This window comes from Mytilus edulis, chromosome 2, assembly GCF_963676685.1.
Source record: "Mytilus edulis chromosome 2, xbMytEdul2.2, whole genome shotgun sequence".
Classification (NCBI taxonomy): domain Eukaryota; kingdom Metazoa; phylum Mollusca; class Bivalvia; order Mytilida; family Mytilidae; genus Mytilus; species Mytilus edulis.
The window spans coordinates 81,886,061-81,910,352 of record NC_092345.1 but is presented as its reverse complement, the minus strand read 5'-3'; the positions used below and the strand labels follow the sequence as shown (position 1 = coordinate 81,910,352).

The following is a 24,292-nucleotide window of genomic DNA, read 5'->3' as shown; positions in this document are numbered from 1 at the left end:
ACATATGGTTTACCTATGTTTGACTCATATATGTGAACACGTAAGTTATGTAGCTGGTATCCGAATGATACTTGAGTAAGCCTCCACCAAATCATTGGAAATGTTGTTATGGACCACTAAACACAGGACATCATTCAGGTCGTATTTGACCGATCCGCTCACTTTTGTCCTTCTCGAGTGTTAGTGTTACACCTTATTTCCGAATGATTACTTAATTGACTAAAGCATCCACCAAATTTTCATTTGGAAATGTTTATTGCTCACTAAACATAGATCCAGTCGATTTTTTTTACCGAAAGTTTTTGCATTTTCATAATTATGAGATTCAAACAGGAGGGAAAAAATCAATTATTTTTATTTGCTGACAACAAGTTTATTAAGCCTTATATTTCGTTAAATATGACCTACATAAATAGAAAATTAATCTTTTTTCCTGTTTCTTATATTTACATTTCACAGAGGATTATTTAGTGACATTTGTGCAAGGGAATAGTTTTCTCGTCATATATAGTTTTGAAATGGACAACAAGGTGATTTTGTTAAAACGTTTTACTGAAGTGAATAATAATTATTCTTCAATTTTGTGCATGTGCAATATGAACAAAATTCGATCAGATCCAATATTTACAACTTTTAATCATTTTCTTTCATTATACTAGCGAAACAAATTGAAGCAATAGTATCTAGTTCCTTTTTGAAAAATAATTGCAGTGATTCAAATTGATTATCAAATTATGAATAAAAAAGTGGGTACGTCAATAAAGCAGCAACTCAACAAAATAAATACAAGAAACAAATAAATATTGCAATAATGATCCTTGTCTCCTCATTCACACAAACATTGACTTCGACATATTATATAGCGCAACCCGTCGTGGGTATCACATGTGGAGCAGGATCTGTTGCCCTTCCGGAGCTCCTGAGATCATCCCCAGTTTTTGGTGGGATTCGTGTTGCTTAGTGTTTAGTTTTCTATGTTGTGTCATGTGTATTATTAATTTTCTGTTTGTCTTTTTCCATCTACGAGTTTGACTGTCCCTCTGGTATCTATAATTTCGCCCCTCTTTTAAATTTTTATCTATTGAGATGCAACAGACTAAAAAATAAGTAAACATTTATTCGTTTGTACATTTTTACTTTGATTTTTCAACAATTCATCATAAAGTTGAGAAACTGTTATTGATTATATCATGATGACTTTGAAGTTATTACTTGTTCATGCATGTGGCGGTTGCTATTGCTTGGCAAGATCCAACTCTGGTTATATTTCTGTTACATTCCGCCAGTGATTGTTCATTGCCTATACATTCTATATTAGATACTAGAAAGCCTCGGTCTTCAAAATGAATTCTTGGATTCCCTACCATTCCTCTACTACAAAAGAATGAATAGTTATCTTTATCAACTATAATTACTGTTTATTGCAAATGTGTTCACCTTATTCCATTATTTGACTTGTGCTATGATACAATCGTACCATTTTTTTTCGCTTTCCAATCATTTACCAATCAACTCACACAATAGGACAAACCACTTAATGGATCTTAGTGATGTAGATACCTCTGATACCTCTCAAAAGTCGTGCAGACAAATACTTGCCATTTATTTTTTTATTCTTTGTAACAGATTCTCATCTAGTCATTAGAGAATGACAAACAAACAAAAATCTGCTATTTCTGTAGCAACAGCCGTAAGGTTTAAATGTCAGTGAATAAAGTTGACCGATATGAAGGTTAATAAATGATTAACTGGTTTTCGTTTCAACCATGTACATAGAAACACCATAGAAACACGTTAGTTACGGTAAAAACACTATACTGATTGAAAATCTGCAAATTAAAAATAGTTGATTCGATGCTAGAAAGGTTCGTTTTATCTAACTGTAATTATCTACAATTTGTACTTTCTTCTTACTTTAATCCGTTTAAACAATTTTAATGGAAACTTTTATCTCTGAAATAACACATTATGACTTCAATAAAAGCTGTAATTTTCATTCTTATTGGACACTTTTTTTCTTGTAAAAGATAATTAAAACTGATCAGCATGTCTGGCATTCAGACCATACATCCTGTCAGGGATTTTAAAAAATCTATATCACAATGAAAACAGAACATATCTACCAACCTTTCCCATCCATCATAACAAACATATTCTTGAGAACGACAGAGAAAAATATCTATCATTCTAGACTAATCCATAGTCACAAACCTATACCACAAAGAACGACATATACCTTTCGTCTCATCCATCATTACAGACCTGTTTCTGAAAGAATGACGGCTTCCCAAATATTCAACGAACAACGAATAACATCTGTATCTGTCTTGTCTCATCCATTATAAACATATTTTTCAATGAAAGACTGAAACCATCTCTACAAGACTGGCCCTTCCATTATAACAAAACTATCTCATAGATAACGACAGAAAACCACTCTTACAGATTAGTTAAAATTAGCATAACAAGGCTATGTCTGTTAGAATCGACAGGGTTCTGTACCTGACTGGCCCAATCAATCATACCAAACCTATATCATAAAACTAACAAGGAATATCTGACTTATCTCGTCCATCATAAACCAATATCCTAATGAACAACAGAGAACATCTCTTCCGGACTGGCTTATATTCATCATCACAATAACAACACTATCTTATAAAGAATGACAAGAGGAGAACCGGTACTAGACTGGTCCCATACATCAGTACAATCATATATTCGTTAGAGCAACAGGATACACCAGTACCCGACTCGGATCTCCGTACAAACCTATATCATAATGAGCGACGGGGAACATATATACCAGAATGGTCCTACCATGTATACAAACCTATACCATAAAGAGAGACGGAGAAAATCTATACAAGACTGGTCCAACCATGCATATATACAAACCTATATCCTAAAGAGCGACAGAGAACATCTGCGCCAGACTTGTCCCATCCATCATAACAAACCCAACCTTTCATTCTATTCAGTAGAACTACAACAGTGCCTCGTCCTGACGTGGCTCCATCTGTCACGTCTGCAATTAAATCTGCAATAATAAAAGTTTGATATTAGCAAAAAAAATACGTGTGTAGCTACAAAGTTATATTGGTAAACCCAAACAGCAACAAACAAGAACAACAACAATAGTGTTTTTACAGTTTTGATAAAAATACGACGACCTTACTCGGAAAAGCTTTGAACCGCCTCTGTCCTCTCTTTGTATTAGTATTATGCATACTTCGAGTGAGAGCTGCTGTGGGATCGAACCATGCCTGGTAAAAAAAAAGTTGTCCTTGATGCTTTAACAGTTCACAACACTCGGAGCAAGGAATGGTAGTCTAGAAGTTATACTTATGAATCTGGGTAGCAGATATTTCTTCCCATTGACTGTAAGCTTGTAAAAAAGTAAAAATACCAAAAATACCAAACACCGAGGAGAATTCAAAACGGAAAACTCTGTTGATAAACAAGAGGCTATTTGGTCCAAACGTGATGTTCAAGAATTACAATCATTGTGCGTAAATACAGTTTTATTGTCTTTTCCTATTGGGGATACGTGTTTCCATTTAAGGTCCAAACATTAAAGTTCAATGATTTCCTTGAATTGTTTTATTTCCCACATGCTCATTTTGAAACAAACAAAAGGTGAACATATATTTTCATATTTCATAATGGTATATGCTTTATAATTATTTACATCCCAGCTCCTTTGTTCTAACAGGGGGTGATCCGGCCAGGGGTGATCCGGATCACCCCTACCAGATCACCCCAGTTTGAGTTTCTTTGTTATGTATGCTTTCCTTTGTTTTGTAACATTTTGGCGGGAATGTCAAATTCACTATAAAACTTAAAATTAATTATACGGAGTTGTCAGTGATTGTTCAGTTTGATTTTACACTTTTTCAAAAGTGGTGCGAGTCGGTAAATTTATATAGTAATATATAAATTATATTATAATGGTTGTGTAGCGTTCTAAACTAGATTTTATGAATTGTAAATGGTTTTTCGTCTAGTCTAAAACAGCTGGGATGTAAAATAGTTATCCCACTCCGGCCATCGGGGTGATCTTACACTGGCAAACCGCGTCCTCGTGGGATAACTATTACATACAGGCGTAATTCCATTCAGTTTTGCCTTATTTTCAACACAAAAATCATGGATGGTTTTCTGACGGAAGGATGAACACAACTAGCTCCGAAATAATGCTCCGAAATAATTTAGAAGAAAGTGTAAAAAAACGAAAACTAGGTGTAAACTCAAACGATGAACTACAGTCAGAGCATTTCAAAATCTTGAAAACCATCAAAGCAAGTGCTTGTTTATCCCGTATTGCTGTGTCAAAGTTTACGTAAATAAAAGTAGAGGAACATAGGTTTAAACTGGTTCAACTCAAAGACTTGAAGTGGTTATACGGACAACAACATTTTAAAATAATCGAACGGATTCCAAGAACCATGTGTCGTCTTTCATCTTGTCTTTAGATGCTATTTTTGGTAAAAGAGTTTCTTTCCGAGTTTCATAAAGTTTTCTGAAGGTTCTACAAAGTATTGATGTCTAAACAAAGTATAATCCATCTATCAATAAATCATTGAAAAATTTATATTTTCAAGCTTCATACGTTACGTCTTAGTCATACAAAAGCTTCTGCAATTGTTTAATGAGATTTGAAAGTCATCGATTTCTAAAAAAAACACCAAAACATTTCAACCCCAGACTATATTAATACGTCATTACAATTGCCAATTGTTTTCTAGGATAAGCTTTTTTTCTTTAAATTAACTCTATGGTTCATTTTAACCGCTAAAGAAAATATGTTTTAAGAAAACTTCTGAAAAGTTTTAGAATCTATTAATTAGCGAAAGCGAAATGTCCAGCGGAAATTATTACACTTCTACAAGCAAAAGCAAATGACATATGCATATTCTTCTTTGTAATGAATCAACTATTAATAATCTTTGAAATAAACGTTAAAAAATATACATTTTTGCAAGATGAATGTCTTTCAAGAAACACGCCTTTCTTCTTAAAAAAAAACTTCCATAAAAGAGATGAAATATTCAACTTCTATCATTCAGAACTCATACTTAACCATTGCTCAGATAAAGCATCTGTTTAATTTTCAGATTTATAACATGACAAACATCCAAGTGTGTCTATTTCATAATTCTTCCAGAATTGTCAGCACGTAGAAAAAAAGCATTTTAATTTGTTTTAACACTTAAATCACAACTTACCACAGAAAATTTCGTCCTGCCCACGTGGACAGTCTTTATTTTTGTCACAAATACGGGACCAGTCGACACATCTACCATCACATTTAAAGTCTTTACATGGTTCTAAAACATATAAAAGCTGTCATGCTGTAATGCGTTTGATGTTTTTATAAATATATTTTTAACATGGGTGTCCATTTGAAAAGAAAGGTAAATATTATTCGTAATATGATAGAATTCGTGTTGATAGTCAATTGACTACAAAAATGTTCAATAATAATAATAATAATGATTTATTTTATTACAGTGTCACATATTTGATCAGACATATATATATTAACAACACAAAATAAAATGACCAAATATCCAGCCTTATGTAGACTTATGAGACACTCATGTACGAACATTTCTAAAATCTAATAAAAAAGCGAAATGAGAATAATTATAGTTATACAAATACCTTTTACTTTCAAGTTTATGTGCAGAAACACTTCAGACAAATTGTCTTTGCATTCTAACACTCCAGTATCTTTGTATTTAAGCTTGCTAATAGTTAATGTCACAACATTTTTATCTCTAGAATATTCTGCTGCATAGTGTCTGTCTTTTGAAGCTATCCGATTTCCATTGTGATACCAGTGTGAAAATGGATTTAACTCAGTCTGCAATGTAAGTTATGAGATATTATAACCAAGACGAGAGCAAAAGTTATAGTGTCTGTCAATCTGTCTGTTATACTTTTTGAAACTCGTCCACAACTATTAGACAGCTTGCTCGAGGCTTTTAATACTTATGGAGATTGTCATATGTTACACACAGTAGTTAATTGGCCATACTAAAGCATCATTATGGTATAGGACAATTGTTGCGAGTTATGGGCCTACTGCATAGTAACACCGCTGTAACGTTACTCTTTTGTTTGATCGCAAGTAATGTCATGTTGCATGCAGCCTTTTGTACACCACTGACTCCGTAAGACAATTCATGCAAATATATTCATATATGATATATATATGTTACAGTAAATGGGTGAAAATAGGATTACACGTAATTATTGTTTTTTATTTGATGATTTTTTGCAGGATTCATATGGCTTTTTTTGAGTTTGAATGCTACATTTCGAATAATTTTGAAGAAATTAAGCTGTACGGTGCATTAATCTTTCTCTATTTGTATTGACATCAAATATATAAAAGTAAATATGCGTATGAAATAAAACATAGAATACCCGTGTTCCCATTCGACTCACCTTAAATTCATCGCCCTTTTTGTTAGTACGGTAACAAGAAACAGTGAGCTTTTTGTCCAGTTCTAGAGATACATCCAAGGTCTGCAATGGAGCTAAAATACAGGAAAGTTACGTTACACATATTTTAAAAGTGGACCTTTTTCAGATACGAACAGCAATTCTGAAATATATATGTAAATATTAATTACTAATCTTTACATCTGTGGTTCGCAGTTCCGTATAGTAGCATTAATTTTTAAAACTTACATATTAAGCTCGTTTTCTTATAAAGGAGGAAGAATATACTAAGGAGTCAACACAAAACCATGGGTCGAAGAAATACCGACAACACCAAGACCAACACAATACATCACGGTAGTACACTAACAATTAATTCAAAATAAAAAGCAATAATAAAGTCGCATTCGATGATGTCATAAACGAAACTAGAAGAAATCACAGTGTGGGAACGGAACTGTACGGTGTTTTAATGTTTTGGTCATTCGGGAGACTGTCAAGCGGGGTTCCGACATTCGAGAGCATTTTCAGCTATGGAGAAGATAAGTGTTTTATATAATTACCATCTCTGGGCTCACTTTTAATGTATATGAAAAAAGTATTGCATCTGTCAATAATATTCAAACATTCCAGGGGTCAGAAAATATTCTAGAGGCAAGAAAACAGGGGGGAAATGGAATAAAAGTAAGAGCTCCGACCCAAATTATGCAAATGATTGCCATCATTCAGCTGAAAATCTGACTTTAAAAGGTTTTTTTAACAAAATTTTAAGTTGTGTAATAAGAATTATTATATATTTTTTCATCATATTCAACTTCATCATGTTTACACTAGAAAATAGTTCTAAATCTTTGAAAACAGAAGTCACTAAATATTTTTCACTGTACGGTCGCTTGTCGGTAAACAACTTTCGACTGTATTATCACTTGGAGCAGTTCTGTAATGTCGCTTGGGAGCAGAGTAATGATTTTGGCTACAGTATTCATGAGAAACCTCGATTTTAGTACAATTGTATATAGAAAAAAGAAATTTACAAATCAAATATCTTTAAATAAAAACTCAGATTATGTTTTATAGCCAATGGGATATTTATAAATATATACATTGACCTGATAAACTTCTTTATATATTTATATTAATATCATCAGCTGTCGTGTTCCTATAAATTATTGAATTGACTCCACAGTAAGTAGTAATCGAGACGTTCTTATCATTTACATTTACAGAATTGTACACTGACACACACGTAAAATCTATATTATTTTTAACAAACTAGCTGACAAATATAAACACAAGATACATTTTGGATGTTTGTTTATTAATGGAGAAAACATAAAATGAACTTAATTGTTAAAACTTCGTGTTTCAATCCTGCAATGTATAGCGCGGTTTGGTCGACTTGCTATGGCATTGTTAATTCTTTTTTTAAAACGATTTTATGATGATACAAAGCATGTAAAAGCACCAATCAATTTGGAGTTCCATTTTTCATATCATAAGATACATAGACTTTTTCCAAAATTTATCAATAAAAAGTAAACAGACAACCCATGGTTATGAAGACAAACAATACCCCTTCCTTATTAACTTTAAACATGGTATTTAATTTCAATCCCAATAATTTTGAGATTGCTTCCTACTGAGAGTGGTTTTCGAAATCAAGCGCTGGAGATAAAAAAAAAATCCAGAACCGTTAATTTTAAGTCCAGATTTCAAATCCATCTACTGCTAAAGATTTAAAATCAAACAATTGAGATACAAAGTCGTGCGCTGTGTAGATATTAAGTCGACCACTGGATTTGTTACATCCAGAGCGCTTGAGCTGAAATGCTAAGATGTGGACTTTAGATCTTCCGCGCTGGACTTTAAATCTTTGAATCTGTACGAACTCTTTTCAATAAAAATCTTAAGTGTTACATGCATCTTACATGTAAGTCTAAAATATTCCTTAACAATTCAACTAAACATTTTTGTCGTAAGATTAATTCTACACTTAAGATTTTTTGTGAAAAGGGCTACTTTAAGATTTATAACACTTGACTTCAAAACCACAACCTTTTTTTGTATGAGATAAATATCATAAATGCATCTCATAATTATTAGGATCGAAATCAAATAAAATTGAAAAACTTAGTTTTTTTTAAAAGTTTAAAACGCGAGTATGTCTCTTTCTCCTTTTCAGCACTTTAGATTAGTATATAAAATGTATTAGGGTTAAGCGCTAGATATATATACATGGCTGTGTACATAATGTATATACAACTCGTCTAAACATCAACCCAACAATGTTAGATCTGTAAATTTGTTTTCGCAAATTTTTGGTTCTTCCCTCGCCGGGATTCGAACCCATGCTACTGTGATATTGTGACACCAATATATATATATATAGTATTGTGCTTTAAATATACAGCGCTTGCATTGACATTGACAGCGGCAAACTTCACATTTCCACCGTTGTACTGTTTATATATCTACACCATTAAACTTTAGATCTGAAGCGATCGTGTTGATATCTTCAGCACTGGACTGTTTTCAGTGCAGGACATTACACCTCTGGACTTTGCTCTACAACACTTTATTGACATCTACAGTGCCAAAATTCACATCTCCAGCGTTTAACGTTTTTAACTCTTTACCGTTCCTATGACCCGAATTCGGGTCCTAAGCACTTTTTTGCGTAAAATTTGGATTCAAACTGAAGTTCTTTGCCATTTGACTATCAACAGATTTCACCAAGGTCTTAAATGAAACCTGTGAGTTTCCGATACACGTTAAAATGGCAGTTGTGTATTTTGGGGTTGATCTTTGTGGTTGAATAAAGCAATTAAGCTATCATCGTTTTGAAAAAAAATCAGCTAAAATTTAATAGAAAAAACTTTAGAATTGTGTTAATCTCGAATTATGAAAATATTGTGTTTGGTTGCTATAAACCGCAAAAATCGGTCCGTTATGGATCTTTTTCTTTCAGGTTTGTGTTGAGCTTTATAAAATGAAGGTTCATTGAGTTATTCTTTTTTTATTAATTTCTACGAAAAAACGAATACAAACAGTGAACATTGTCAACATGTCAGTAATTTTCAGCAACTATTTCTTAGAATTTCTGCTCATACCAGTAAAAACGTGCTTATTGTGGTTCCAGAGGCCAAATAGTATAAATAAAATGCATTTCTCACTACTTGTGTTACTTGTTTCACAAAACATCACCATGTTTAATTATGTTATGGTCTATAATCTCTCCGAAATCTCGTGTGGTTAGTTGGCAATATATACATTTGAAAATTTGGTTTCCGTCCATGATGTGTATCCTAGTGAAAAATTAAAGATTGAACGCTAAATTGTATTCCATTTATAGTAGTATGATATGTGTATTTAAATAAATATTATTTGATTGATTGGTGCTTAATTATTGTCCAGTGACAATTATAGTTCGTGCATAATCAGGCCGTAATATTTATAGGTTAAGTATATAAGCTGTCACAAAAAATAGAGGACATCTTCGCATTTTTTAATTGTGACCAAAGTTGAAATCAATTCCCAAAACTTGAAAGTAAATTTATAATTTGTTTATATAGAAAATAGTGGAATATTTGAAATAATTATTTTATTGACTGAATTTTGTGTGACGAGCTTACTATTTTTAATCGAGATTTATTAAAATGTGTGCTGTACATTTTTGTCTTGTATATCTTGATTTTCGATTGATGTGTCTCTGGTATAGAAAAACTACGTGTGCATTAGAATGGTGTACTTGATTGAAACTTAATTGGAAAACAATAACAAAATTTATGTTCACTCGTATTTATATATTTAATGCATCAATATTAAGTGAAGAAATAGAAAACAATGAAATAAATATGCAATCTATTTTATTATTTTGCCCGAGTGATTGTACAGAAAGGCTCCGAGCGAGTATACAGCTGGCAAGCAAGCGATTGTACAGTCAATAATATTAACCAACATCAAGAAAATTGATTTATTTAATTTTCTACTGAAACAATCGTTACAGAACTTTCAGAATGATTAGACTAGAATGAAATTCAAAACAGTGTGGCTGTGGCCATTGATTGACACATTAAATTTATCCATTGACTGGGACAATTTAGGTGTATGTTTTGTAACGTTTGTATGTAACGACCACTGCTCACTATGTACTTTTTAAAGACACTTAAACTATGGGGTCACCAAAGGTTCTCAACACCTTAATAAAGTAATTCCAAAAACTAGTCAGAAATAACACGATGTTTTGATTTATTTCAATTATATAAATCAAAACATAAAGGTTAATCCTGATTAATTTTTTGAACTATTTTATAATTAAAGGCATTAAGAAACCTTTGGTGACCCCACAGTTTAAAGGTCTATCGTAGGTACGTCGTGAACAGTGGTCGATACAGACAAACGTTCATGTAAATTGTCCCAGTCAATGGATGAATTTAATGTGTCAATCAATGGCCACAGCCACACTGTTTTGAATTTCATTCTATATATCACCAAAGACTTAATTGTAAAAAATGGTGTAATTATGAATATCCTTTTGATTTTTTTTTGAAATTTTATTCGCTGTTGATGAAGACTTTTGAGCGATTTACTCGGAGCTCAACCGTTTTTATAGAAAACGTCTGGCTGTATATGTCGCTTATAGCATTTGATTGGTCTATATATATGTGTAGAATGTTTTCAATACCAAATCTTTAAACAGAAACTTAATATTGTAACGTTTGCGTTAATCAAAACTTACATTTCTCAACTTGTTGTTTTTCGAATGTTGGAGCACCGCTTGGCAGTCTCCCGAATGACCAAAATATTAAAACACCGTACAGTTCCGTTCCCACACTGTGGAAATGATTGAATCAATGGCAAATGGAAGATAGTAATGATTATCTGTGACACGGATGTTAAATTATGGTGAACCAATGACATATGATGGTGTCAATAAAACTTCAACAATAACATACATTACCATTGATTCAATCTTGTTTTGTAAGCAGAAACTCTAAATATAAGGAAAAGCAATTTAGAAAAAGACATCCACCGCAGTATCTTTTAATTTGTATACACACGTGATTCTGGAATGTTTTACATAGGAATGGAAAGTGTACAATTGTAAAATTGAATGATATGTTTTGTCATAACCTCGAGGTCATAACGTTTTATTCTCAACCAACCCTCTTATCTATTTCTAAATACTAGAAAATATCATCCTGCCTGTATTCGCGGTATAATATATTTCGAGTCAATAGGATAAATATGCTATTATGACCAGGTTGTTGGTCACCCCTGTCATATTAATTAGTTTCTGGGGGAAACTAGCGGTAGTTGAGATAAAGTCCAAGTCGCTGGAAAGTTAACATATTTATTTCACATCCATATATTTCAAATATCAAAACATAACTGAATAACAACATAAAAACAAATATAAAATACAATTCAAAAGACTGATTGACATACAGAAAATGAACCAATCAAATATCTTTTTATTAAATAATATCAATTCGGGTTTTGCCGAAAGCGGGGATTACGGATTAAAAACATGCTTCGTATAAGTTTGTCAAGAATGGCTTTCGGCATTTATCACTTAGTGTCAAATTATCTATATTCTTTATTATAAAACCTTTTATCTTAAAGACGGATATAAATCTTTGATAATTAATCTAAATGAAAGGATTATAGTTAAGTGTAAAATACAAGTAACTTTTGAATAGCGTAAAATACAATAAACTAATAAATTATTAAAACGCAACGAGGACTCGGAATAATAATAAAAATCTAATATTATAAAAATATACAAAATCCTAAATATGAACTTTGAACGAACAATTGTCGGGTCATATTACCCCGTCGGTCCCTATCTGATACTCCCGTATCAGCATGTGTAAATTATGAACGAATACTATTTCAAGATGCATAGTGGAAAAATCAAAAAGAGAAAATTTTATTTACATTATTTACAAGCGCGCTATTACGAACATTTGTCGTCTAAAATTTTCTCTCTCAAAATATCTTTAAAGGACCTGTAATTAAATCTAAGTGTGTTAAATACCAACACGAATAAATCACGAATCAATATGTATAAAACGAACAGTTTGTAATATTTGCCACCATGCAAATAACATATGAACACTGTGTCTCTCTTATAGAAATTCGATACTTGAATCTATATGGGAATATAAAATAAATCAGTAAATATATATATATATAAGCATTGTCATTGCATAAAGTCATTGTTCTGTCAAATAAATCTGTTTTCATCACCAACTCTATTTCGGCCTGAAATAAACACTAAAAATATCACGGAGATTCTCTTCAATCTGAACTTTGTTTCTACCTGTTTTAAGTTTCAGGAACATTTGTCCGAACTATTTCTGTAGCACTATACGAATATTTATGTACACATCTTTGTACTAATACAGTCAATACATCTATGTGAATGTAACCATTTATCAAAATGTCGCTTATACCTGATAACTATTATAAACAAAAACGCAAAGTGTAGATCATTTCGGTACTTGAAAAGGCATTGTATGAAACATCGCAATACTGATTGTAAATTTAAAAATATAATTTTGCAAGTAAATAAAATCTAAACATACTTATTTACAAATATTATGACAACTTGGCTACGGATACAAAATGCTGGTAAGAAATAAAGGGGGGGGGGGGGTCAAACTGTTGAACTTCAAATTGAGAATATTAGAAAATAGAACATAAGAACGAAATAAGTATAAAACTCAAGTGTAAAAATCTTTCTGATTGTAAACATGCTGTGTGTTTTAAAACTAAACAGGTTCTGATGAAAATTTAATACGCTATTTTGTCTGAATAAAGAAGTTCTTTTCTATACTCTAATATATGCGAATGAACTTGTGTCGTGGTGTTGTTTGAAAAAAAAAAACATTTCACGTTTTGAATAAAATAAAAGTTTAACAATGATTTCTTTGAATGCAAAAAGCAAATAAAATATTTTCCAAGGTTTGATCGTTTCAGCATAGGATAGTCACTCCTATATTGAAACTCCTTTGAACACGAATTGGGTGACTAGTCCAAATCATGATCGAAAGGGGTCGAAAGAAATGCCAAAAAGTTTGGTACGTCTGTACCCGTTATACCATTGTTAAAACATGAAAATAACACCAATTTTGTAAAAATTGCAGTTACTTGATGTATGAACTGTCACTGATGTTTGTTTGATTATACGACCATTAACTTGTGTAAAAAAACACTAGGTCCAAATTTACGACAAACATACTATGACAACCCAATATAAATTTAAATGTTGTTATATTAGAAACATTCCCGTTTGAGGTAAAAAAATAATATGACTTTATTTTTTTTTATTTTTTTGTATATAAAGTACTTGATTATGTTACTATCTATCAAATTAAGATGTAAAAAAAAACATTGTACATTGTACAGTATGTAAGTTAACTTTTGCTATTTAACTTGAAAAATGATGTGTAATTGTAATGTATAATTCTACAGAAGAATGAGGTGGGGGGGGGGGGGGGGGCATTTTTATCTCTTTGTTTTACGTGCTTTTATACGTTTAGTCTGATCCTTGCGAACTTTATAATCATGTCTTAATTCTTGGGGAATATTTTCTTCCGGTTCCCATGTATTGTCTTTGTGACTAAACCCTAACCATTTTATTCTGTAATGCATTTTTTTATTTATACGTTTTGCGTCAACTATCCGTTCTACTTGGTACAGATCTGGATCATCGTTAGTTCGGATATCATCGGTATTTCGTTGTACCTGGCTCTCTGGCTGTGTATCGGTTTGAACATTTTCGTCGGCATCTTGGGCATTTCCCTCTTCATCTTCATCGTCTGACATTTCGTCTTCAGTTGGAACATCTACATTGTTTGTAGGCCTATCTTGTGGATCGTGATGTTGTTTTAACCTGTTTGCGTTAACGGGTCCTTTGATTGGTACATCGTCTGAACAGCGCCGTAGTTTGTATGTATTCTTTCCGGTTACCTCAGTTATGTAATATGGACCTTGCCATTTGTTACAAAGTTTTCTTGAGTATCCAACTGGCGTAGTCTTTGTATCCATCCAAACTTTATCTCTAATTTTAAAAGTTGCCTCTCTCGCATTTTTATCATGCTGCGCCTTGTATTTCTGCTGTGCTTCAAGTGAATTTTCTTTAGCTATCTCTCTGGCTAATAAGACACTGCTATGTAGTCCATCGATGAACAGTTTTGCGTCTGGTCCAACATTTGTGGGTGCTGTCAAAACTGTATCAATCGGCGTTCTGCATTCTCTACTAAACACCATGTAATACGGGGTATACCGTGTAGATTCTGTACATACGCTTGTGTTCATTGCATGAGCAATACTGGACAATTTATCCGGCCAATCTAATTGGTTTGCTGCTATATATGTACGCAGTTTCTCGGCTATTGTTTTATTGTTCCTCTCGCAAGTACTATTTGTTTGAGGTCTGTAGCTACTGGTTCTCATCTTTTTGATCTCAAATATATTACAAACCTCTTTTAATATATTAGACATGAAATTTTGTCCTTTATCTGTAAGAATTGCATCTGGCGCGGAATAACGGCATATCCATTGGTTGTAAAAAATGTTGGCTACGTCTTTTGCACCTGTATTCTTCATAGGAAAGATTTCTACATATTTCGAGAACGAGTCTACGATAAGTAAGACATGTGAATATCCATCCGGACTCTTTCTAAATGGTCCTAAAATGTCCATATGAACCCGTCTGAAAACGTCTAGTATTGGAAGTGGCTGTAAAGGTGTCGGGCGTTTGTGCGCATCCGGCTTAGCTCTTTGACACTGTATACACGTCTGTACGTATTGTTGAATGTCACTGTACATACCAGGCCAATAGTACTTATATCTTATGGTATGATAAGTTCTTTCAATGCCACCGTGTCCACCAAGTAAACTATCATGGTATGACTTCAGGATATCGTCTCGTAGAGTTAAGGGTACTGCTAACCGTTTGACTATTCTATCCGCTCTGTGACCTTTTCCTTTCGGGTAGTATAAATGATATAATACGTCATCGTCTATGATATAATCTTGGGATTCAATAACAGTTTTTCTCGCTTGTCTGGTCTTGTCGGGTAGTTCTTTATCCAATATATATTTAATGACATCTTTGAAATTTTCATCTGTCCGTTGATCGTTTACGACTTTTTCTTTTGGACTTGTGGTTATTTCGCAAATGGACGCATATGGGTCTAACTCGATGAAAGAGGCTTCTGTTTGTGTTGACGATTCGGCTGTAGCTGTTGTAATCGTCGCTATTTCGGTATCGTATGGTCTTCTACTTAACGCATCAGCGTTACCATTAGCCGTTCCCTTTTTGTAAATTATTTCATAGTCATAGCTCTGTAGAAACATAGCCCATCTTGCAAGTCGGCCTGTGATTTTCTCCTTCGTGAGCTTCTGGATGTGTATAAGTGCTTCATGATCTGTATATATTCTGAATTTTCGGCTAGCCAAATAAACATGATATTGTTTAACTCCTTCAACCAACGCTAAATATTCAAGATCCCTGATACAATAGTTCTTTTCAGCTCCTCGTAATGATCGTCCACCATAAGCAATGACTTGTTCTCTGCCTTTGTGATCTTTTTGTCCAAGAATGTAACCAATAGCGATCTGTGAAGCGTCCGTGTAGAGTATAAAATCTTTTGAAAAGTCTGGAAACGCGAGTATTGGAGATGAGATTAAAAGTTTCTTAATCTCTTCGAATGACTGTTGGCAGCTCTTGTCCCAAATAAATTTAGCTCCTTTCACAAGCTGTCTGTGTAACGGGTTAGCAATTTCAGAAAAACCTTTAACAAACTTCCTGTAGTAATTTGCAAGTCCTAAAAATGCTCTGACATCTGTTGTATTTTGGGGAACTGGAAACGTTTTTACTGCATCTGTTTTGGTTGTGTCAACAGCAATTCCATCTTTTGATAAAACGTGGCCTAAAAACTTTACTTCTTTTGCAGCGAAAGTACATTTTGTAGGTTTAAGTTTTAGATTGGTTTCCCGTAGCTTTTGGAATAGAGTCGTAAGGTGTTGCAGATGGTCTTCAAATGTTCTTGAAAAAACGAGTACATCATCCATGTAGACTAGTGCACTTTTCCAGTTTATACCACGTAAAGCTTCGGACATGACTAATTGAAAAGTGTGTGGACTGTTAGAAAGGCCGAATGGTAGTCGGTTAAATTCAAATACTCCTTCGTGACATGTGAATGCGGTTTTATGTTTAGTCTCTGGATCTAACTTTATTTGATGGAATCCATTGAACATATCGACGGTACTATAGAATTTCGCCTTCGCCTCGCCTAACATATCAACAATATCGTCCATTTGAACAATCGGGTGCACTTTTTTAGTCGTCAAAGTATTCAGGAGACGAAAATCAACGCAAAACCTATACTGGGGCGGGTTATTTGTTGACGATGCTGACTTTGGACTCTTCTTTTGGACTAAACAAATAGGACTGGCCCATTCACTTTGTGACGGTTCTATGATATCGTATTTTAACATCTCTTCTACATGTTTACTGGCTTCTCCTTTAACGGCTGGTGATTGCCTGTAGAACCGTTGTCTTACAGGTTGTGCGTCGCCTGTTTCAATACGATGGGGATGGAGATCTGTACAACCAAGTTCGGATAAATTCATAGCAAAAACGTCCCTATTTGTACCTAACATTACCATTAGTTTTTGTTTTTGTTCTGTTGTTAAATCAGAGTCAGAAAAATTGAAATTTAAACTTTTAGCTATTTCGATGTACTTTGCTTCATTATATTTATTTTGTGTACCCTTATCTATTGAATTTATTTCTATTGTGTCATCGGTGATTTCACTTGAAATCGAGTTCTCTATAATTTCACTGAACTTGCCTATTTTTGTGTGTTTTGATAACCGTACTTTGGCATTTGTAGGATTAAGAACTTGTAAAAATGTTTTATTGTTTCTTATTTGTACAAGACATGTGGCACCTACAATATTATGTTTACCAACCAATGCTGGGTTCGGTTCAATAATACCTGTTTTAGATTTTATACTTTTGTCAACAGTTTGAACGGGGATAATGACTTCTGACCTACTGGGAATTACTTCATCGTTAACTAAAGAAATAAAGCATATACTATTGTCATTATTATCACCATTAGTAAGGGGAACTTCAGTAATACCAGACTGTAGAACAAGGGTTTTGTCATCAAAATTAAGCCTAGCTTTTTGTTGATCTAGGAAATCTAAACCAAGAATAATTGAATGTGCGAAATTTTCAAAAATATGAAAGGTTTGTTGCATGGTTAAACGACCTATTTCTATAGGGACATCAATTGTTCCTATTCCTCTTAAAGATGCTCCACTTGCTCCTGTTGCAAGAAGAGATGCCTTTTTAAGTGTAACCTTCTTATGTAAATTTGCATAATAAAAATCTGCCGAAATTGCGCTAATAGTAGCTCCAGAATCAACCATAGCCATACCAAAATGATTTGCAACCCGAATTTTAATTAAATTTGATGCTTTTGTGTTATTAAAACCTGTTGCCGAAATAAATTTTGTTGGTTGCGCCGAAAAATGTTTTTGTTTTGATCTACACATTTTTGCTTTGTGGCCTATGGATTTGCATTTATTACATTTTATTCTAATAAAGCGACATTGAGATGGTATATGGTCACACTCACCGCATCTGTGGCATGGGTTACGTCTGCGTTGTCGTCTTGGCGTTCTTGTACGTTGTTCAACTTGGGCCTTGCGATCAGCATCCGAATAAAGGAGAGGTTCCACCATTGTAGGGCTGGTTGTAAGTTGTTTTATTGTATTGCTGTGAACAGCACTGATTTGTTGAAACATCATATCTATTTTAGGTTTCAGTTCTGACATAATTTTGTCTTCGGTTTCTTTCTTCTCACATTTTTCTAAATAGTTAGAGTTTGCTTCTACTGACCGCAAGCGCACTTCTGCCTCTTCGACTGTTTCCGGCCATTTACCTAGGGACATTAGTCTTACAAGTTCTGGTTTACATCTATACTGCAGTTTCGTCAATTTGAATTGTTGTCCCACATCTTGGTCTTCAGACAAAGCGTTAACTCGGTTAATAAATTCTGCAACAGATTCTGTTTCTTGTTGTTTTAAATCTATAAAGTCCGAAAGTTTTTGAAAGTTCTGTCCGTATGAAATTTGATACTTCTTCAGAAATTCGCATTTTAAATTTTCACGAGTGTTTGTTAAATCTTCCGGTAATCCATTAAACCATATTTGTGCGTTTTCTTCTAGAAATAGTGGAAATGCATTACAAAATTTAGATTCATCGTAATATAACGAAACGAAGTTCTCAAATAATTTCCACCAACGACTTGGGTTTTCGGTAAAGTCACCTTTGAATTTAGCTAATAATTTAGTAGGATCCATTATGAAATCAGTTGTACAGATCTATATTTATCTTAAAAGTTCATCATAGTTGTGATAGGAATATGTCCAATGGAAACGGAAAACACATTTTTCTCTTCTTTCGTCGTTTCATTTCCTCGCAAAAATTTTGTCAATAGCACTTATAACGAAATATTGTTAAAATTAAAAGTACATTTTGTCACTCGCTTGGCTTTTGAGGTACACTTCTGAGATCACGGGTATTAATCCACCACATATGACCAGGTTGTTGGTCACCCCTGTCATATTAATTAGTTTCTGGGGGAAACTAGCGGTAGTTGAGATAAAGTCCAAGTCGCTGGAAAGTTAACATATTTATTTCACATCCATATATTTCAAATATCAAAACATAACTGAATAACAACATAAAAACAAATATAAAATACAATTCAAAAGACTGATTGACATACAGAAAATGAACCAATCAAATATCTTTTTATTAAATAATATCAATTCGCGTTTTGCCGAAAGCGGGGATTACGGATTAAAAACATGCTTCGTATAAGTTTGTCAAGAATGGCTTTCGGCATTTATCACTTAGTGTCAAATTATCTATATTCTTTATTATAAAACCTTTTATCTTAAAGACGGATATAAATCTTTGATAATTAATCTAAATGAAAGGATTATAGTTAAGTGTAAAATACAAGTAACTTTTGAATAGCGTAAAATACAATAAACTAATAAATTATTAAAACGCAACGAGGACTCGGAATAATAATAAAAATCTAATATTATAAAAATATACAAAATCCTAAATATGAACTTTGAACGAACAATTGTCGGGTCATACTATCAACAGTCCCTAAATTTATTATTCGGTGAGAGGACATATTATATAAGCGGAACAAAGGCCAAAAGATCATGTAACCTTTCTTTGATTCTTCTTGTAACACCTTTTAAATAATATACAAATAAGGAGATATGTAAATGTCACTACCCCCTTCAGTCGTGGTAAATTTTTTAATTTTATGAGTCCAAATCAACGTTCGAAACTCTATTTTGAGTTTACTTTCATCAGGAAACGCATACTTAAACACTAGAAATCCGGGAATGTATGCATAATTAATATATGACAAAAAATAGCCAAATTGATCTTAGGTCAACTTTGCAGTCTGTTTAGACTCCCTCTGAGACTAACAGTCTACCAACAGTGATTGATATCCAGTGCTAGGAAATGAACATTAAAATCTATAAATTACATGCGTCCGATATAAACCCAGCAAGCTGTCAATGAAAATAGAACAGTATCCGGAAGCCATCAAGTACTAGTACCTGATCAGTTTTCAAATAGACATTAATAAGAGCCTAATTCATACCTATGGTCTAACTTAAAATGGATTTACAAGTTCATACCTTTTGTAGTAAGCGGTGACACATGTGTAGATTTGATATCATCTGAAGAAGAATAATAGAACTTTTAACTAGTAATTTATTTTGATCAAATATAAAATGGTTCAAAGATAGTCATATAAATTCATACAGTACGATATTGATATCTAACATTAATTTATTTAAAAAAAAATCTTCTTATTTAATAATAATTATCCTGTATTTTGAAATTCGGAAATAAAAAAGTATGGTTGTTCCATTTCATAATATTATATGAATTCAAATCTCAATTTTGTGACTTAGTTTTTTCAAACTTTTAGATCATTATATATATTATTCAGAGGAGGATCCAAATTTACTGCACATTAAAGAACGCTTGAAACAACTATCTATGCAAAATTTACTGACTTACTTACATAAAATAAAAGACGTGGTATGATTGCCAACCAGATATGTATACCACATTCTCTTTTTATTTACACAATTGAAGGCCATCCTACGGCCTTCAACAATGACAAAAACATACAGTATAGTTGGGTATAAAACGCCCCGATATAAAAATTGTTAAACAATTCAACTATATAAGGTATAGTAATTAAATTTACAAAAAAAATAATACGACAGACATAAACCAATGACAACCATAGAATGACAGACTATTGACTGAGGAACATACATAATGTGGTGAGCCGGTCAAACATTTTCTGTCACGATATATTGACATTACACTGGTTCCAAATTAGCCATCAATGTAGATTCTTTTTCTTTTTGATGAAAGGGAAATGAATGTGTGAGAAAAACAAAGGATACGAGGTATCGATCCATGGCACAAAATCAGTGCATGCTCTGTAACATAAACACACAAAAAGCAAAGAAACAGCGCTTGCATTCATTGCATTGTCTTGTACTTGCCTGTAGTATTTTCCGATGCTTTAATTACTGTCCTGTTAGTTGGTAATACATCTGGCTGTAAATCCCAAGACTCTGATATATTTGTCCTGTTGTAAATGTTGTGTAACGACTCACGTAGCTCCGATATTTCATTTGAAAGTGTTTTCGTTTTACCGGTCACAAAATATTTCATTTTAGTTTCCAAAGATAAACCTTCATAAAATAATTGTCTTACATCCAATTTGAGTGTTAAAGTTAAATATTTCAAATCATTAACTTTTTTAAACAACTTTTTCATTTCATAGTATCTGTAATGTTGTTTGTAATTATTTTGTGTTCCAATATCCTCTTGTAGATTGCTTATTTTGGACTTAACATTTCTGCGAAGAGATCGAAGCTCTTTGGCAAGTATGGTAATTTTGTTTTCGTTATTCTCAACTCTGTCACAGTATATAAAAGAAAACAAAAAAATCATCCAATATAAATAAATTGCTATGAAAGCAGTATACATATTTAAATCTTTCGTCCGTGGGAGTGTCTGTGGTCACGATAAGGAGTCATATAAAGTAACTTATATCGTCGGAAGTATTAGCTTACTGGTATAAATCTCCTTCAAGCTGTGTATACAAACGTACACATTTCTATTCATATATCTGACCAAATGAAAATTGTGACCGAACATTATTAATAGCACTTATATATACAATGATTGTGAACTTTCAAAAATTATGATGGACAAAAGTAGTTTTCTTATATGGAGAGTTTTGTCATCTTAATAAGGAAATGGATTAAATTCAGAACTTTGACATTTTGCTAACTATATAACTCGCATTTATATATTTTGATGACTAACTATTCAATTCCCAATTTTCTAAAATAAGAAGGCGTTCAGCTCTCTTTTGATGCGGAAGATGTGACAATATCATGCCAAGAAATTGCCTCCGTGGAAACTTTGCAAACATCCCATAGAGCAAATTACACGGATGATTAATATTGACCATTTGGTACATGGCCGTGTTTTAATCGACACGTACATGCAGGTCATAAATTAATTTGTTGAATGAATTCAAATATGTATCTACAAATGGGTGCCGTGGGAAGTCCACCGGATTTTTAAGCCAGTTTAGGTCAAGGCCAAATGAACCATGCCAGACAGACATGTACAGCTTACAATCCTCCCATACAATAAACATAGTTGACCTATTACTTAATTAAGAAAACAGACCAAAAACTAAACACTGAGCAATGAACCGTGAAAATGAGGTCAAGGTTAAATCATGAAAACATGCGAGACTGACGTCATAAATTATATATCAATATACCAAATATAGTCTACCTATTGCATATAGCATAAGAAAGAGAGAAAAAAAACCCTCAAAAACTAACTTTGACCACTGAACCATGACAATGGGGTCAATGTCAGATGAAACCTGCCAGTTGGTACTGTACACCTCACAATCATTTTATACACCAAATAAAGTAGACCTCATTATCTAAGTAAAATTTCTTCTCCCCTTTTTTGTCCTCTTTATTTTTTCGTTTTTTTTTTTGTTTTTTTTTGTTTTTTATTATTATTTGTTTTTTTGTTGTTATTTTTTTTATATTTTTTTTTGTGTTTCTGTTTTCTAAATAATGATTTATTTATTTATATATTTTTTTTTTATTTTTTTTTTTCTGTATTATTATTGTTTTCTTTTTCATCAATTTTCCGTCTTTTGATCCATATTTATATATATATTTACTAAATAGATATACCATTCTATACATGCATGCTCATACATATATTTTTGTATTATATTGCTATAAATGTTAAATGGAGAAGACTTCATAAGTCTGTTTGACTTGTGTCTTATCCAATTTGTACTTTAACAAATAAAATATGTTTAAACTAAAGTAGACCTATTGCATACAGTATAAGAAAAATAGACCAAAACACAATATAACTTTACTATAACCACTGACCCATAAAAATGAGGTCAAGATTAGATGACACCTGCCAGATGGAAATGTACACCTTACACTACTTCCATACACCAAATATAGTAGACCTATTGCTTATAGTATCCGAGATATGGACCTGACCACCAAAGCTTAACCTTGTTCATTGTTTCATGAAATGAGGTTGAGGTCAAGTGAAAACCGGCGGTCTGACGGGTAGGAGGACCTTGCAAGGTACGCACATACCAAATATAGTTTTTCTATTTAAAATTAACATTACAAAAAATCTTAACTATTTTTTCAAGTAGTCAATGAAAATAAGGTCAAGGGAAATGGACATGTGACAGACGGAAACTTCGTAACATAAGGCATCTACATTATATACAAAGTATGAAACATTCGGGTCTTCTACCTTTTAAGAAGTAAGTTAACGTCGCCGACGCCGACGGATCACTATCCCTGTGTCAAGCCATCTGTGACAAAAGTTGCAGACTCGACAAAAAACCAGTACACAATGATCTCATGTGCTCCGAATGGTAAGTAGATCCTGCTGCACTAGTGGCTCCCATCATGTTGGTAGTGCAAATACAAACCAGGTGATAAGTCTAATTCGATAGATCACATTTATGGAAAGAGAACAGGATTGTGGTTTTAAATGACAATTCGAACATATATCGGTCGTCATCTGTTAAACATATATCAGATATTCCATAACTGTTAACCAACTCGTGGTGGAGTCCGCAACATTTACGTAGGGATAATTTCAACTTCATCGCTTGGAGCAGTAACCCTTTATCAAGGAAATCATGTTAGGAAATTTTTTATGCAAGCTCTCTAATATATTTTAACTGAGAGATATATATGTTCCAGACCGTATGAGTATTTGGACCGTACGCGTACGGTCTAACTGATTTTAAGAAGTAGATCAAGTTCCTAAGATACGAATGTATATTACAGGTCAACATAACTGAAATCTCGAATTAATATAAAATCTTAAATAGTAATTGGAATAAAAACATAATATTTTAATTATTCAAAAAAGTCGCGTTAATTTAATCCGTTAATCCCATGTAATATATTTTATGTCAGAAATACATGTACACGAAATTGAATATTGCTCACTGAATTGAAGTTATTAGATTATTTAGAAGTAAACAAAATGTGGGAAGAAAAGTTTTTAGAATATTTAGGAACTTTACTGGAAAAACCGTCAAACCAGCTGTTTACTTGTGAGAAAACTGAGAGAATTAGAAGTGTTTTGATAAATGGG

General features: G+C 32.9%; 1 protein-coding gene across 1 annotated transcript; it reads right to left on the bottom strand.

Annotated features, from left to right (window-relative positions):
* Window positions 1-1,114: 1,114 nt before the first annotated feature.
* On the bottom strand, window positions 1,115-21,518 carry LOC139513139 (uncharacterized). Its single transcript, XM_071301371.1, has 7 exons — window positions 21,106-21,518; window positions 20,218-20,259; window positions 6,457-6,548; window positions 5,668-5,869; window positions 5,229-5,330; window positions 2,899-3,040; window positions 1,115-1,374 (listed from the first exon to the last, which is right to left on the bottom strand). Exons 1-7 carry the CDS (start codon window positions 21,380-21,382, stop codon window positions 1,209-1,211), a joined length of 1,023 nt encoding a protein of 340 aa, XP_071157472.1. The 5' UTR covers window positions 21,383-21,518; the 3' UTR covers window positions 1,115-1,208.
* Between the last annotated feature and the right edge of the window lie 2,774 nt (window positions 21,519-24,292).

Bases quoted from the DNA above. Each gene is read 5' to 3' on its own strand.
- LOC139513139 (XM_071301371.1), bottom strand. From the start codon at position 21,382: ATGAAAAAGTTGTTTAAAAAAGTTAATGATTTGAAATATTTAACTTTA. The intron at 5,870-6,456 runs GTGAGTCGAATG...CTTACATTGCAG, and splicing joins AAAAGGGCGATGAATTTAAG to ACTGAGTTAAATCCATTTTC. The intron at 1,375-2,898 runs GTTTGTATATAT...ATTCTTTTGTAG, and splicing joins TGTCGCTCTTTAGGATATAG to TAGAGGAATGGTAGGGAATC.